The sequence below is a fragment of the Jaculus jaculus genome, chromosome 21 (assembly GCF_020740685.1).
Source record: "Jaculus jaculus isolate mJacJac1 chromosome 21, mJacJac1.mat.Y.cur, whole genome shotgun sequence".
NCBI classification, from domain to species: Eukaryota; Metazoa; Chordata; class Mammalia; order Rodentia; family Dipodidae; genus Jaculus; species Jaculus jaculus.
The window spans coordinates 5,853,094-5,870,936 of NC_059122.1; the positions used below are offsets into that span (position 1 = coordinate 5,853,094).

General features: G+C 53.1%; 1 protein-coding gene across 5 annotated transcripts in view; it reads right to left on the reverse strand.

The window, feature by feature from the left end:
* The window catches only part of Glis1 (GLIS family zinc finger 1), a 242,967-nt gene that overhangs the window by 8,136 nt on the left and 216,988 nt on the right, over positions 1–17,843 (reverse strand). For 3 of the 5 annotated variants that reach the window (XM_045139272.1, XM_004671335.2, XM_045139269.1), the window contains 3 exons: positions 14,452–14,562; positions 9,642–9,777; positions 1,380–1,536 (listed from right to left, as the gene is read on the reverse strand). In XM_045139272.1, coding sequence (XP_044995207.1) covers positions 1,380–1,536; positions 9,642–9,777; positions 14,452–14,562 — 404 coding nt within the window. The remainder of the gene's footprint in view (positions 1–1,379; positions 1,537–9,641; positions 9,778–14,451; positions 14,563–17,843) is intronic. The other 2 variants (XM_045139273.1, XM_045139270.1) reach the window with 1 other exon arrangement.

Genomic DNA, 17,843 nt, shown 5'->3' on the forward strand with positions numbered 1-17,843 from the left:
GACCCAAGAGGAAAGAATGGGCACATGAGGACAATTGAGCCAATGGGTACAACAGTGGCACGTCTGTCATGGTGGAAACCAACTGCCCTCAAATTAGACTGGAGGCCTGCTCCATGGGAGGGAATACATCCTGATACTGAAAACTTAAAACAGGGGTAGTCATGAGCCCTTGGGGATAACATCTGTTGATGTCTGGAAAAATGTATATACTATGCTTATCAAACTGCCCAGTAAGCACTTCTCTTAAAGTTCATACCCATATATTAATGCTACTCTCACTTTTGGTTAGAAAAACTTCTCTTTTCAGATGGCAGTGACCTTGGGATGACTCAGAAGGCACCATGGTGCTGGTAAGAAGTGACAGAGGAGTGCTCAGCACTGCAACATCTCCATCACACCTTCCAAGGCTCAGGGTCCATTGCGGAAGAGGTGGCAGAAAGAATGTAAGAGACAAAGGAAGGGTAGGACTCCTTACAACGTGCTCCCCCAGACACAAAACGGCCTGGATATCAATGACCTCACAGTGCCTGACACTACCTACACAAGACCATCACAATAGGAAGAAAAGATCATGACATCAAAATAAAAGAGAGACTGATTGAGATGGGGAGGGGATATGATGGAGAGTGGAGTTTCAAAGGGGAAAGTGGGGGGAAGGAGGGCATTACCATGAGATATTGTTTACAATTATGGAAGTTGTTAATAAAATAATAAAAATGGCCAGTGTGACTGGGCGTGGTGGCGTATGCCTTTAATCCCAGCACTCGGGAGGCAAAGGTAGGAGGATTGCCGTGAGTTCGAGGCCACCCTGGGACTCCACAGTGAATTCCAGGTCAGCCTGGGCTAGAATGAGACCCTACCTCAATAAACCAAAATAATAATAAAATTAAAAATTGTACCACCGTGATCCAGGCATGGAGGTGCACAAAAATAAATAAATAAAAATGGCTAGCGTGAACAGGTCAGTGGGAGGTTTTTTTAAAAAATAATTTTTTAATGAGAGAAAGAAAAAGAATTGGCACACCAGGGCCTCCAGCCACTGCAATCCAACTCCAGACACGTGCGCTCCCTACACAATGCTCAAACTTGCACCTGAGTCACCTTGTGCGTCTAGCGTATGTGGGATCTGGAGAAGTCTGCTCACTGAACGTAGGAGGACCCACGGAGATGCCAGAAGGGGCTCTCGATGCCAGGGCTTTCACTGGACAGCCAGAATTATCACCCGGATCCAGGGACCCCTTGGGAGATGGCTGATGAGATCACGCACGGGAAAGCGGTAGATGCCAGCAGCCAGTGCGCACTCCGTAACCGTGGGCGGCCGTCAGCCACGTGGGTGGCCCCGGGGTGCCTCCTGAGGGAGACGGACTTGCTGTACCTACCTGCTCCTGGAGTTGTCAGCCGTGAGCAGAGGAGACAGGTGGTGATGGGAACTGGCAGTGGGGTCCAATGAGTGGTGTCTGGAAGGGACATCATGCGCGGAGGGCAGCATGCCTGAGGAAAGTCCGTTTTGGGGAGTGATGGAGCCAGGATACACACCTGCAGGGAGTCACACAGATGTCACTGGGCACTGGCCACTCCCTAAGGCTCAGCTTTGAATGTCCCAGCATCTGTACCTTCTTTTAGCAAGAAAATGACAAGGGCAAGGACAAAGGCCATACATATGTACATATATATATATACACACACACACACATATACATATATATATATATACACACATATACATACACACACACACACACACACACACACATATGTTTATTTTTATTTGAGAGAGAGAGAAAAAGAGGCAGATAGATAGAGAGAATGGGCGCGCCAGGGCTTCCAGCCACTCAAACGAACTCCAGACGCGTGCGCCCCCTTGTGCATCTGGCTAACGTGGGTCCTGGGGAAGCGAGCCTCGAACCGGGGTCCTTAGGCTTCACAGGCAAACGCTTAACTGCTAAGCCATCTCTCCAGCCCCAGGCCATGTATTTTTTTTAAAAAAACAGTTTTTTAAAATATTTTATTCGTTTATTTATTTGAGAGAGAGAGAGAGAAAGAGAACGGGCACGCCAGGGTCTCCAGCTACTGCAAATCAACTTCAGACACATGCGCCCCTTTGTGCATCTGGCTTAAGTGGGTCCTGGGGAATCGAACTGGGGGAGGTGGGATCCTTTGGCTTGGCAGGCGAATGCCTTAACTGCTAAGCTATCTGGGGCGTGGGGACTTCGTATAGAATAAGCTGCTTTAAGTCTCTGTGGGGCTGTCCTGGTAAAAGCGGGACATGGCTTTCTATAAAGAAGGGACGCAAAAAGTCTCTCGGGACTTGGCGGAACCTTGTAACAAGCGGGGAATCAACGATGCCTTCGTGTTGACTGGACTACGCCTCCCCCCCACCCCGACATGTGCCACTTGCGTCCAGGTCTCCACTAGGAACCGTCCCAGAGAGAATGAGTGAGTGCATCGCTGGCCTGGAGCACCTGAGCAGGGATGACCGGAACGAGGACCGGAGTCAGCTCTTAACCCTCAGCCATTCGGAGAGGGAGTCATCTTTTATCACCTCCACCTCTCCTTCACACTGGTGGGCTGAACAAACAATGGGGCACTCTTGTCAAGAGTCTCACACTGGGCCGGGCAAGGTGGCACGCACGCCTTTAACGCCAGCACTCGGGAGGCAGGGGTAGGAGGATCGCCGTGAGTTCGAGGCCACCCTGAGACTACAGAGTGAATTAACGCCAGCGCTCGGGAGGCAGAGGTAGGAGGATCGCCGTGAGTTCGAGGCCACCCTGAGACTACAGAGTGAATTAACGCCAGCGCTCGGGAGGCAGAGGTAGGAGGATCGCCGTGAGTTCGAGGCCACCCTGAGACTACAGAGTGAATTAACGCCAGCGCTCGGGAGGCAGAGGTAGGAGGATCGCCGTGAGTTCGAGGCCACCCTGAGACTACAGAGTGAATTAACGCCAGCGCTCGGGAGGCAGAGGTAGGAGGATCGCCGTGAGTTCGAGGCCACCCTGAGACTACAGAGTGAATTAACGCCAGCGCTCGGGAGGCAGAGGTAGAAGGATCGCCGTGAGTTCGAGGCCACCCTGAGACTACAGAGTGAATTCCAGGTCAGCCTGGGCTACAGTGAGATCCTACCTCGGAAAACCAAAAATAATAATAATGAAAAAATGTCTCACGTTGGCCCAGAGACCCAGCTGAGGTTTAGAGGACCAAGGAACCCCGTCATAAGAGGGAACAGGTCCGACTCTCGGTGAAGCCCAAGAGGGCTGTGGATTGTTTTGTCGGGTTGGATTGGGGATGACATGCCAGGCAAGGCCTTCAACCACTAAGCCATATCTAACCCATGGGTGGTGAATTTTTGATAGTCCCTACTTTAGCTGAAAACAAAACACCCTACCAATTGTTTCATATTCTCTTAACAGTCCTACCTTGCCAGCTGTTATTATTTTGCTACAGCCCAACACACTAATCACATGAGCCAGAGCGAGACAGAACAAGAGAGAACTGGTGCGTCAGGGCCTCCAGCCACCGTAACCGAACTCCAGACGCACGCGCCACCTCCTGTGCATGTACCTTGCACACTCTGCATCACCTTGTGCGTCTGGCTTACGTGGGATCTCAAGAGTCGAACACGGGTCCTCAGGCTTTCGCAGGCAAGCGCCTTAGCCGCTAGGGTACCTCTCCAGCCCCAGCTTGTAACTTTTTGAATTTTGTACTGGTCACGGATGGCGGGGGGTGGGGTGGGGGTGGGCGGAGGGGGGTTCCAAACCAGAGATTGTCACTATCCCATAAAGTCCAGTCTAAGAGAGCACATACGCTCCTTCCGGACCGGGATCAAGCTGGCTGGCATTCCAGGGCTAGCTCATTCCAGGTTGGTCCTTCTGATGTGAGCTGGGGACTGTGGGAGTGTGGAGAGAATGTCTCCAAGGCCTTTACACTGTCACGGACAACCGCAGTGGGCCGTGGAGACAAGATAGCCTGCAACTCCTGGAGATAGATGCCTGTGGCTGGGGTAACAGTAGGTGAAATTCCAATTTATTTATTGATTTATTTATTGCGGTTTACTGTTTGAGGTAAGGTCTCACTCTAATCCAGGCTGACTCTGGAATTCACTCAATAGTCTCAGGGTGGCCTCGAACTCATGGCGAGCCTCCTACCTCTGCCTCCTGAGTGCTGGCATTAAAGGCATGCACCACCATGCCCAGATTTGAACTTCCACTCTTTCTTTTTTTTTAATTTTTATTTATTTGAGTGCGACATAGAGAGAGGCAGAGAGAGAGAGAGAGAGAGAGAGAGAGAGAGAGAATGGGTGCGCCAGGGCCTCCAGCCACTGCAAATGAACTCCAGATGTGTGTGCCCCCTTGTGCATCTGGCTAACGTGGGTCCTGGAGAATTGAGCCTTGAACCGGGGTCCTTAGGCTTCACAGGCAAGCGCTTAACCGCTAAGCCATCTCTCCAGCCCCAATTTCCACTTTTTTTTAAAAATTTTTTTTTAATTTTTTTTTTATACTCGCTGTTGTTAATGCTTTTTTTAATTCATTTTTTATTTATTTATTTGAGAGCGACAGACACAGAGAGAAAGACATATAGAAGGAGAGAGAGAGAATGGGCGCGCCAGGGCTTCCAGCCACTGCCAACGAACTCCAGACGCGTGCGCCCCCTTGTGCATCTGGCTAACGTGGGACCTGGGGAACCGAGCCTCGAACCGGGGTCCTTAGGCTTCACAGGCAAGCGCTTAACCGCTAGGCCATCTCTCCAGCCCCCAACTTCCACTCTTAAGCCATTGTGACAGGTTAACTGTGGTCTGTGGTTGCCAAGCTCTCTCCACGTGCCTAGTCTGACACCTTGCTAAGGGGATGACACCATCTCGTGTGCGCGCGCCCACGTGCGTGGAGGCCGGAGGTTCACGTTGGATGCCTTTCTTCCTCCACGGCTCCCCACTCTATTTGCTTCTACAGCGCCTCTCACTGCACCCACAGCTAGCTAACTAACTCGCTCATCTAGCTCTCCAGCTTGCTCCGGGATTCCTGGCCACGCCTCCTGAGCGCTGGGATTACGCGTGGGCCGCCACGCACAGCTGGTGTCTATGTTCCCCGGGGAAGCTCAGTCTCGAAAAGATAAACGACTTGCTCAGTGTCATGAAGGGGGCTCGTCCCCTAGGCGACATGGAGAGGGAGTCCCCTGAGCGCAGAGGGTCCTGCTAAGGCTAGGTCCGGTGTAGCCACTGAGGACCCTTCCCACCTTGGGGACTTCGGCTTCCAGAGGCAGCACTACCGCCCCTCCGTCAGTGACCACCTTGGCCATCCACCTCCGTGACCTGAGCAGGTGGCACCTGAGAGGGACAGCTGTGGAGAGAACCTTGGCTGGGTGCCCCTGGACAACTCCTAGCTGGCCATCTTGAATCAATTTGGGGGGATCTGACAGCCGGGGCAAGGCCTGGAACGCTGCTAAGTCCCTTCGTCGTTCTTGCCACATCCGCGCTAACCCATCATGCCGTCCCACGTCTGCTGTAGACAACGCCTGCCAGGCAATGTCCCCCCTCTGAGGATCAGACAGTGACATGCCCATGTCACAGTTCCAGGTCCTCCCTCCCTCACCCTTGCCTCTCCTCTGTTCTGGACCCTTCTAGAATCTTGTCCCCTGCCTGGACTGCTGCACTGGCCCACGTCCCTCTCTGTCAACGGCTCGCTGAGTGAGGATGGTGGTGACCAATCACGTGAAAGAGGGATGCCGAGCACGTGTGAACCAACAGCGGACGAGGATTAAAGAATCACAAGATAGGGGGCTGGAGAGATGGCTTAGCGGTTAAGCACTTGCCTGTGAAGCCTAAGGACCCCGGTTCGAGGCTCGGTTCCCCAGGTCCCACGTTAGCCAGATGCACGAGGGGGCGCACGCGTCTGGAGTTCGTTAGCAGAGGCTGGAAGCCCTGGCGCGCCCATTCCCTCTCTCTCCCTCTATCTGTCTTTCTCTCTGTGTCTGTCGCTCTCAAATAAATAAAAATAAAATAAAGAATCACAAGATAGGGCTGGAGAGATGGCTTAGCGGTTAAGGCGCTCGCCTGCGAAGCCTAAGGACCCATGTTCAACTCTCCAGATCCCATGTAAGCCAGACGCATAGAGGTGAGGCAAGCGCAAGGTTGCACGTGCCCACTAGGTGGCGCAAGCGTCTGGAGTTTGACTGCAATGCCTGAGGTCCTGGCGTGCCAATTCTGCACCTCTCCCTCTAAAATACAATACAATACAACACAATACAACACAACACAACACAACACAACACAACACAACACAACACAACACAACACAACACAACAAAATAAAGAAGCCCCAATTGGCCTAAGCCAATCACAACATTCTCTTTAAAAAAAAGTAGGGCTGGAGAGATGGCTTAGTGGTTAAGGCGCTTGCCTGTGAAGCCTAAGGACCCACATTTGACTCTCCAGATCCCACGTAAGACAGCCACACAGAGGTGAGGCAGGCGTAAGGTCACACACGCCCACTAGGTGGCGCAAGCGTCTGGAGTTCGGTTGCAATGGCTGAGGCCCTGGTGCACCAATTCATTCTCTCTCTCTCTCTCTAAAATAAATAAAACAAAATAAAAATAAAATCCCAAGATCGAGGGGCCAAGGGATTGGGGACAAAGCCTGTGGACTTCCCCCAACACGCGCCACTCCAGGCTGTAAAGCAGCGTCATCAATCATTAGCCACAGGCACCTAAACTGCAGCCCTGACGTCTGTCCCTGACCACGGCTCAGATGTCTTGCCTGCTGCCCTCACTCAGTCACTTCTTTGCGCTTGGGGACAGAGGACATGGTGTCTGATACATGATGACGGGCTCCTGATCCGGACTTGCTTCTGCAGGGCCTGGAGTCAGACCTTGTGGCCTGGTGATGAGTCTTCCCAAAGGGGCATGTGGGGCTGTAGGACGTGAACCCCCGCAGGCACCTGGAGTCCTTGGCTCAGGACCCCAGCAGCGGGACTGGGTCATGGGGCCGGAACTTGGGGTATCCTCATCCCGGGGCCAGCCTATCCTTGCCGTCCTTTCCACTGCCGTTGTCAGAGTTAAGACCCCTTGTTGGAGGGGGGCAGGTGCAACCCCACCTCCTACCACCTCACTTTGGGGTGCACTCACCCAAGAGGCCTGGGGACTCTTCCCAAGGCCGTCCACTGAGGGCTCTGGCAGACGTTTCAAAATTTGCTGCCACTTCGATGTTAAGGAGAAAGATTCAAATTATAAAATAAAAATAATTTTTAAAAAAGAGAGCTAAGGAGATGGCTTTATAATAGTAGTTAAGGCCCCTGCCTGCGAAACCTAAGGATCCAGGTTCAAAGCCCCAGAACCCATGTAAGCCAGACGCACAAGGTGATGTGTGTGTCTGGAGTTTGACTGTAGTGTTTGGAGACCACCTTTCTTTCTATCATAAATAAATTTAAAAAAATGTTTTATGTTGGAGTGATTTAAGAAAACCTGGAGATGGCTTGGCTGTTAAGCGCTTGCCTGTGAAGCCTAAGGACCTGGATTCGAGGTTCGGTTCCCCAGGATCCAGGTTAGCCAGATGCACCAGGGGGTGCACGCATCTGGAGTTTGTTTGCAGTGGCTGGAGGCCCTGGCATGCTCATTCTCCCCCCCCCCCCCTCTCTCTCTCTCTCTCTCTCTCTCTGTCACTCTCAAATAAATAAAAGAATAAAAAATATTAAAAAAAAGAAAGAAAACCTGAAAAATGGCCAAGCTCTCTGTTTTGTTTTGTTTTTTTTCAGTTTTTCAAGGTAGGGTCTTACTGCAGTCCAGGCTGACCTGAAATTCACTATGTAGTCTCAGGCTGGCCTCGAACTCACGGCGATCCTCCTACCTCTGCCTCCTGAGTGCTGGGATAAAAGGCGTGCGCCACCACGCCCAGATCGAGCGCTCGGTTTTGAGGCTGTGGCTTCCTTGGGGGAACACAAGGTCTGTCAGCTGAGCCTAAAAGCCACACTGCCTTCATCTGGGCCTCATCCCCAAGCTGCAAGACCAGAATTCCTTCTGTGACTCAGCGTGCTCCGTGGCCAGCAGCTGCTGCCCAGATGGACACACAGGACACCTCAGCTGGACCGGCGGTTCCGAGTGTTGGCCCCAAGAGCCTGCGTAGTTAGGTCCAAGGAATCCCCACGCTGGACCGCAGAACTTGGCAGTGAGGAGGATGTGGTTGGGGCTGAGCCATCCAGCCTTTTCAGACCGTTAGTTCTCTCCTCTGAAGGAGAAGATAGGAGCTGACTGGGGCCTGGGATGGAGCATGTGCCCCCTTGTGGGTGATGTGGCAGATGCGCCATGACGAACAGCCTGGATTCTTTATATGGATAATATCTTATTTTTGCTTATTTATGTACTGGGGGGGGGATGGATAGAAAGAATGGGCACACCATGGGCTGGAGAGATGGCTTAGTGGTTAAGCGCTTGCCTGTGAAGCCTAAGGACCCCGGTTCAATGCTCGATTCCCCAGGACCCACATTAGCCAGATGCACAAGGGGGCACACGCGTCTGGAGTTCCTTTGCAGTGGCTGGAAGCCCTGGCGCGCCCATCCTCTCTGTCTCTCTATCTGCCTCTCTCTCTGTCACTCTCAAATAAATAAATAAAAATGAACAAAAAAATATTTTTAAAAAAGGAAAGAATGGGCACCCCAGGGCCTCCAACCACTGCAAACGAACTCCAGATGCATGCGCCACCTTGTGCACCTGGCTTATGTGGGTCCTGGGGAATTGAACCTGGGTCCTTGGGCTTTGCAGGCAAACACATTAACCACTAAACCATCTCTCCAGCCCCCTAGCCTGTATTCTTTTATATATACATATATATAACTTTATTTTTATTTTATTTATTTGAGAGAGAGAGAGAGAATGGGCACACCAGGACCTCCAGCCACCACAAATGAACTCCAGATGCATGCGCCCCCTTGTACATCTGGCTTACATGGGTCTTGGAGCATTGAACTGGGATCCTTTGGCTTTGCAGGCAAAGGCTTTAACTACTAAGCCATCTCTCCAGCCATCTTTTTTATTTTTATTTTATTTTAGAGAGAAAGGGAATTGGCATGCCAGGGCCTCGGCCTCTGAAATTGAACTCCAGACGCTTGCACCACCTAGTGGGCATGCGTGACCTTGAGTCTGCCTCGCCTCTGTGAGTCTGGCTTACGTGGGATCTGGAGAGTCGAACATGCGTCCTTAGGCTTCGCAGGCAAGCGCCTTAACCGCTAAGCCATCTCTCTGGCCCCAGCCTGGATTCTTAAAAACACAGGGGGCACAGACTCTCTTCAGTGTTCCAGACAGGGGCCACGCATGCCCTGTACTGGGTCCTGGTGAATATCGGTGATGACTGTGGTTTGTCCCAATGGAGCTCTGAGTCACAGTGTGGCGAGGGAGACCAAAGTGAAACTGTGACAGCCCACGGGAAGATTCCCGGAGGAGGGGATAAGGAGGAAGGGTCTTGAAGGCGGGGCGCAAGGCACCTTAGGGAAGGGAAGGAAGGGGGGCTGACAAGGTGTGAACTTGTCACACCTTGGAGGAGGAAGACAGAAGCCATCAAGTCCAGAGGAGCAGGTGCGCCCGCAACAAGTCTCGCCCCTAAGATCCTGGGTCCACAAACCATCAGTGTGCCCGGCAGAGGGAGGGTCTCCCCAACAACATACCGGGGAGCAGCTCCTGACCCAGGCGGTGGCTGTCCTTCTCGCTGCAGGTGGCCGGCGCCGCCGAGGACGCGTGGAGCTGGTGCAGCGGCAGACAGTCAGACAGGACGACGGCCTCAGCATCAGTGCCGGGGTGCAGCTGGGGAGCAGAGAGCCAGGAGGTGTGAGCGCAAGACCGCTTCCCTGGCCCTCAAGGACAGGGCAGCGGGCGAGGCAAGAAGTGGGCTAACCACGGGCACTGTGAGGACCCTCTGAGAAACAGATGCCAGCGTGACATCCGACATGGGGAAGATCTTTCTAGACTTGGCTCCTGAGAAACAACAGCCCCAATAGCCGGCAAGTCTTGGTCCTTGGTCCACTGAGGTAGGGAAGGAGGGAGGGAGCTGGATCTGGGGTCCCTATGTAGCTCGGGAAGGGTCTTCTTCTTAGGGTCCCCACCCAACCCCCAGGGGTGCCTAGTTGCCGGCTAGAAGCAGTTGTAGAAGTGTATGTATTATCAGCTCAAGATTGGCCAAGTGCCGTTGTTGGGCACCTGGGTAGCCTTGACGGTGGGACAGGCCTGCAGCCTCTGCCCCCTCCTCCCTTGGCCTATTGCTACAAGGGGTTACCGGAAAGGATCGAGGGCTTGGACCTGAATTCCCGTTCCATGCCACCTCTTACTGTCTGCATGACACTGAGACATCTAACATCTAACATCTCTTAGTCTTGCCTAGATGTAATCTATAGCAGTAACTACCTACCTCTGTCCCTACAGGCCAAGCTTGGCTGCAAATCAAAGGGTTAAAAAAAAACAACAAATATCAGGCTTTGTAAAGCGCTGTGAATGGGGCTGAGGTCCAGCTCATGGATATGATCTTGCCATAGAATGGCCCTCAGGTATCTGGTTAACAGCGAGCTCAGACTGGAGGCAGGGAGTTCCCAGGAACCCCAGCCAGGCTTTGTTTTTTTTTTTTGACCAACAGAGTTTGGGAACAAGCACCTTGGAACATCTCTACTTCTCCAGATGGAGCCAAAGCAGAGCCAGCAATGGGGCCTCGGGGCACTGGGCAACAAGGAGGCAGATGTCTGCAGCTGTACACTGCCTTGTCCAAACGCTTCCTTTACCTGGGACAAAAGGAGACCGCAGCTGGACGTGGCGGCGCACGCCTTTAAACCCAGCACTCTCGGGAGGCAGAGGTAGGGGAGATGGCCGTGAGTTCAAGGCCACCCTGATAAGACTACACAAGTGAATTCCAGGTCAGCCTGGGCTAGAGTGAGACCCTACCTCGGAAAACCAAAAATAAATGAATAAACAAACAAACAAGACCAGAATCTTGTCCCACATGCCTAGGGAAACTGAGTCAGCCTCAAGGGGTTCTCCACCCTCCCAGGCTGAGGGCTGACCGGGCTAGGGCAGGCAATACCAGCCTCCAGTTTGGCTCTCAGCGCTGCCTGACCCACAGCTGTTTTCCATGTAAATGAACTTTCTGGCAAGAGAGGGCTGAGGCATGTTCTTGCAGACCACAATGTCGATTGGATTAGGAACAGCAGAAGAGGAGAATTAAGGAAGAAAAGCATTTCTAATTTGCTCCAAAACCCAACAGGGCTGCCAAGGACTTGTCATGATACAAGGGTCGCTTTACTCTGAAAGATCCATCATTCCCCCGATGGGCTCTCTAATGGATGCTTATGCCGGGGAGGTTTATAGCGTAGTCGTTGGGTTTAGGTCCCCGGGGGGCGGGGGTGGTGGGTAAGGAGGGGTTCTAAACATGAGCCAAGTTTGGGCCTGGGAAAACCAAGGTTAAGATTCCGGTCCTCGGGGCACTGGTCCTCTGGGGACAGCGGCGTCCCTGGCACCTCCAGTCTCCAGGCTACGGAAACCTGACCTGTCTCTCGGGCTTCAGAGAGGAACCCAGGCTCTCTTGTCTCTCCCGGACTGCTTTCTTAACTCTCTGAGCCTCAGTCCCCACATCTCGAAAATGGACCTAATCAGCCGGGCGTGGTGGCACACGCCTTTTTAATCCCAGCACTCGGGAGGCAGAGGTAGGAGGATTGCCTTGAGTTAAAGGCCACCTGAGTGAATTCCAGGTCAGCATGGGCTAGAGTGAGACCCTACGTACCTCGAAAAACCAAAAAGAAAAGAGACTGAATATATATATATATATATACATTGCTCCTCCTTGGAGTCTGGGGGTACCTCAGGGAACAAGACTCTTCTCGCTCTAGCTCAGAGCTGACCTGGAATTCACTATGCAGTCTCGGGGTGGCCTCGAACTCATGGCGATCCTGCCACCTCTGCCTCCCGAGTGCTGGGATGAAAGGCGTGCGTCACCACGCCCCGGTTAGGGTATAAGATTCTTGTCTGCCCTTCTCACTGCACAGCCCAGGGGTACCTCAGTGGTCCCATCCACCACTGGCTTCCTCTAGTAGCATTGTTTTCTTTTCAGGTCCGTCCTGCCCTTCAAATCTGAACCTGCATTTCCTTACCCAGCCTGGCCTCTCCCTTGTTCCCTGTCATTCCATCCCAGGCTGTTTCCAACACCCACACCCCCTTTGCTCTCGGTGACGCCCTCCCTGCCGGCAATTCTGCCCTGATCAACCCCAGGGACACACGCACCTCTGGCGTTCAAGATGCCTCGGTGCCACGGTCCCGCAGGGCCCCAGCCTAACACCATGGTGGCTGTTCAGACACAGACAGGTGAGTGCGCCCTGGTCCCACCAGGACTGGGGTCCAGTCCCTACTTGTCACTAGTCAGTCACGTCCCAGAGACATTTCTTTTCTTTTCTTTTTCCCTGAGCTCTCTGGCCATGCCTACTCCTGTGTCAAGAATGCCAGCACACACACCTCCTTCTGTTTTGAGCTTGGAAATCTGTGCCAGGTGTAGTCCTGGCACAAGGGATATTTTTTCACGGAAGGCTCACTAGCACCCCTCAAACAGCCCTACAGTTGAGAAATGTGGAAACACAGAGGCTCACGGACCACCAAGTTGGCAGTGGTGAGCCGTGCGCATCCCTAACCACTATCTGCTATGGCTCCTGGTGACCTCTCCTGGATTCTTTTCTTTTCTTTTTTTTTAACATTTAAAAATTTTATTTATTTGAGAGAGAGAGAGAGAGAGAGAGAGAGAGAAAAAGAGAAAGAGGATGGGCACGCCAGGGCCTCCAGCCACTGCAAACAAACTCCAGACGTATGCGCCACCTTGTGCGTCTGGCTCATGTGGGTCCTGGGGAATCGAACCTGGGTCCATAGGCTTCACAGGCCAATGCCTTAACTGCTAATCCATCTCTCCAGCCCCTTTCCTGGATTCTATTGGTGGGCGGGGGGTGTTACAGTTAGGGTGACTAGACCCCTGAAGGTGAAAAAGGGCTTCCCAGGCAAGCACTTGCTAGAAATCAAAGATGATCTGACTTCTTAACACCTTTTGCTTAGTTCCCTAGACCTGTTTTTCCACAAACAACCAGGACCCCTCTTGGGAGGAAGGTTTTTCATAGGATTTAAACACTGTGATTGGTCAAGTTCAGCTGGGAACTTGGTGCCAGAGCTAATCTCTTCCTGAAACAGCCTCTAGACCTAACCAACCAGCTGGCGCTTTGGTTCACCTGAGCTGGAAGACAGCCCACCACTGTAAGGTTATAAATACCTTTGCAAGAGGGGAGAGGGGTTCTCTGAACACTTGGGACCTTACAGCTGTGGATGGGTTTTTTCCCTTTCTAGCCCGGGAGCCCCCCCCCCCCCCCCCGCCGGGCCCTTACTCTCCACAAGGGATCTTTTCTATCCCCTCTGACTCCCCACATGGCAGGAATGCCTTGAACTTTCTTTTCTCTTTACTTTCCACGGTTTTCCCAAGCCCTCCACGTGAGATCTCTAGCCAGGCGGGTGCCTTTCTTTCGCTCTGTACTGGCCTCAATAAATATAATAATTTAATAATCTTCCTTCTTGGTCTTCTTTTTTTTAATTTTTTTTTGTTTATTTTTATTTATTTATTTGAGAGCGACAGACAGAGGGAGAGAGAATGGGCGCTCCAGGGCCTCCAGCCGCTGCAAACGAGCCCCAGACGCGTGCGCCCCCTTGTGCATCTGGCTAACGTGGGTCCTGGGGAGTCGAGCCTCGAACCGGGGTCCTTAGGCTTCCCAGGCAAGCGTTTAACCGCTAAGCCATCTCTACAGTCCTGAATTCTTTGACTGAAGTTAGAAATGAACCTAGGACTTTCCTGGGCCCCTATGCCCCGTGACACTATGGTTCCTCTGAAGATTGGCCACAGTCTCTTCCCTGTGACTCAGGCTACTTTCGCCCCACCCCCCTGCATCACCATGTTAATAAGCCTCCTTCTGATGCCCCTCTTTTACCATTGGGAAGTGGACATCTTAGCCTTTGTTTTGTACCCACCCATGATGCCAGCCCAGGAGGGGGCTGATGGAGGGAGAAGAATGTGGCGGGGCAGTCTGTGGGTGGGTGGACGCTTGATGGGCCTAGCAGTCAAGGCTCTTGGGCTGCCTGCGAAGCCTAAGGGCCCCGTGTTGGACCCTCCAGATCCCACGTGAGCCAGACGCACAGAGGCGAGGCAAGCGCAAGGTCGCACGTGCCCACTAGGTGGCGCAAGCGTCTGGAGTTCGACCGCAGTTGCCTGAGGCCTTGGCGTGACCTCTCTCTAAAATAAAAAAAATAAATAAAAGAAATAAAGAAAAACAAACAAAAAACAGATGTACTCCAGGACTAGCTGGGAGACGGATGAACAGTGGCACTCACAGGTTCGTGGAGGATAAATGAGTGCCGTGCAGGTAGGTGCTGGGCAGGTGACCGGGACACATCTGGAGAGGTGACCAGCTGTCTTACCTTCCTACGCACCTGCTGCTCTTTGGCTGAGTGGGCCTTCACGTGTTTGCGGAGCGAGCTGGGGTCCGTGTAGCGCTTGGAGCATCCGGGGATCTGACAGGCATACGGCTTCTGTAAGGGGGGGTTGGGGAAGTGAGCATTGGCTTGTAAGGGCCACGGTCTCCCCCCCCCCCCGGTCTCCCCCGTGGGACCTGTTGTGGGGAGGATTTGTGGGGCCAGGGGGACACGGGCTACAGGTGATGGGGAGGGAGCTGGTGTGCGGTGAAAAAGAAAAGAGGCTTTGTGTCCTTGGTCTGCACCCCTCTGCAAAAGGGGGATTGACTGAGTCTTTTATACATACATACATATACATATACATATACATATACATTATATATATATATATATATATTTTCCCCAGACGACACTGGCAGTGAGAAAAGGTGCCCTTATCACATGGCTACAGAGAAACAGGGAGTGGGGCAAGAATATGGGACAAGCTGCTAACCCTAGGGACTGATCATGCCTGACAGGTAATTTCAGGTGACACTCTAGGCCACAGAAACTAAGGGTCTCCTCCTAGCAGTGTGAGAGACTGGAAGGGAGTTGATCTCAGACCATAGGCCAGGGGTCTAGGGGAGATGGTCAAGACATCCACTGGCTTCTGCCTCAGCTGTACCTCGCCCCCCCCCCCAAACCGAGGCCCTTATCCTTTTCCTATACATACTGGGGGACTTCTCTCACAGAGCAGCCTGTGTACCTTTCCATGACTCCTGGTGTGCAGAAGCTACATCGCTGGCCTGACACTGCCTGTCTTTGCCCCGCACCCCTCTGATTGGCGCCCCTTGTCTCTCTCCAGCCCAATTCTCATCACTTCCTCTCTCATCTTGGGTCAGATTCTGTCCTCTGCACGGGTGTGCCCAGTGACGGAACCCTTCTGACCCAGCTCAGGCTTTCAGAAGACCCAGGAGGGACTCAAGGCTACACCTGTATTCTCCGCTCCCCAAGAGCTACCACGGACCCTGCTTTGGGGTCTCCAGCTGGGGACTGAGTCATGAAGTTCAAGGTTACCCCCCTCCCTTTTTTTTGAACACATCAAAATGGCTCAGAGCCCTGGAGACTGTCTTCTTGGTACTGTAGGGAAAGACACCTCTCAGAGTAAGTCCAAGAGGCCATGTCTAATCCCATACACCATGGGGAGCTGGCCGCAAACCTTTAGGCAACTCTGTCGCTGCCAGAGGCAGGGAGGCCAAGAGAGAGGTGACCAGGGGGCCTTAACAGGAGAATCAGAAAGAGGCGATCCTACCTTGGAGCTGCCACGGAGGTATTTCCAGGTTAAAGAACAGAGGAGAGAAGAAAAGAGAGAGAGAGAGAGAGAGAGGTGAGAAATGGACTAGAGGCAGGAGTGGGAGGCTGACCTCAGACTGCCCACTGCCCTTCCCGGCATGTGAGCCCTACACATGCGTGTCTTGCAATGCACATGGGCCCCCGCCTTCTCACGAGACCTTGACCCCAACACACACACACATGCGCGCGCGCGCACACACACACACACACACGTGGCCCTTCTCCCACGGGCCCTGGCCCTAACCCTGAACTACCATCCCATGGGCCCTGCAAGGTCTCCGAGTTGGACCCAGCCGCCGTCCCCTGGGGATTCTGATACAAATCCACACGCTTTTGTCAAAAAAAGCAAACAAACAGAGCTCCCCATGTCATGAGCACATTGGCCCAGAAACGGGCCCATCTCTGTGTTTGTTTTTCCACGGCTTGACGTGCACAGAACATTCCTTGGGACCAGCTCTCTCAAAGCCCTCAGGAAACTCTGTAGCTGTCCCAAACCAGCAGCCAAACCCTAGGCCTGGAGTCCTCCCCTATAGGCTCCAAGGCTAGATTCATTTCAGCGAACATAGTGAATCACTATGATAAACAATGGCCACCCATGGTCACCCCCCCCCCGCCACCCCAGTCCCACACTGCCTCAACAAGAACTGTTTCCCCTTTGTGAAGGAAGAGATCAAAAACCCGTGTCCTGCAACGATCCAGCGAAGTGTTCGGTAGAGACACCAGCCCAGTCCTGCTGATGGGGAAACAAGGCCACAGCAGAAAGGTGACTTACTCAAGACCACACTGGGGGCTGGAGAGATGGCTTAGCGGTTAAGCGCTTGCCTGTGAAGCCTAAGGACCCTGGTTCGAGGCTCGGTTCCCCAGGTCCCACGTTAGCCAGATGCACAAGGGGGCGCATGCGTCTGGAGTTCGTTTGCAGAGGCTGGACGCCCTGGCGCGCCCATTCTCTCTCTCCCCCTCTATCTGTCTTTCTCTCTGTGTCTGTCGCTCTCAAATAAATAAATAAACAAACAAACAAACACACTGGGACCCATGCCCACCAAGCCTCACACTGATATAGCAGGATTTGCCTGGCACTGTATCTATGAGTAACTCAACGGAAAGAAAGGCTTGTTAAAACATCCCTCCCCCCTCACCCCGTGTTCTTAGGCCTTCTAACAGAGAAAGATTCAGGGAGGGAAGGTGGCTTTCCTGAGCTCTGGGACCGGGTAGAAGTACCAACAAAGAGTCCGGGCCGGATCCTCAACCAGTCTGCTTAGAGAAACGTGCCCATGCAAGAAGGAGCTGTGTTTTCTGGTGGCAGGAACAGGTGGCAACCTGGCTTGGTGTGTGGGGGGGGACCGTCTGGAAAATGAGGCACTGCTGATGTGAGGCCTGACCCACTGAACCTCTGAGGGCTAGGGGCTTTGGACAGCACCCAAGCAAGGCAGCCCGTGTTTGTTTATGCAGGTGGGGCTGGGTAGATGCAGGCCTGGGATAACCCTAAGGGCTCCTCTGGGCCTGAGCTAACCTAGCCCTTGGAGCTCGGATCACATACCAAGTATGGCCAGAGGCCTGGGTCCAGGAAATGCAATGAGGCTAGGAGGAATGGGTAGGCGCCCAGAGAAACTGCAGAGCTGTGTGCACCAGGCCTGGGAAGTGGGGAGAAGGTCAGTGGCCCTGTGACGCGGTCGGGGATCCCCTTTGGGCCCCTGAGAGAGACATTACCAGGGGTCCTGGGGCACCAAAACTGTATCGCTCAGGGGCCAACGCAAGGGAGCCGAGGGCTAGCAAAGGACTCGCTAGAGCCAGCCACATCTTACTTCCGATCTGAGTGCAACCTTTTTTTTTTGGGGGGGGGGGGTCTACCTATTTTGGGAGGGGGAATCTCGAGGAAGACCGAGAGGGAAGAGGAGTGGGGATCGCATAAGGGATGAGACTGCGCCTTGCCACCCTGTCCACAGTTCATCCCCCACCCTTTCTAGCAAACCACAGTGGGCTGCAGGTGAGCCCAGGATGCAGCCCACCTCTGCCACTTGAATGCCATTGAAAAGCGACACGTTTTGAGTGGCTTGGTGAAACAGAGG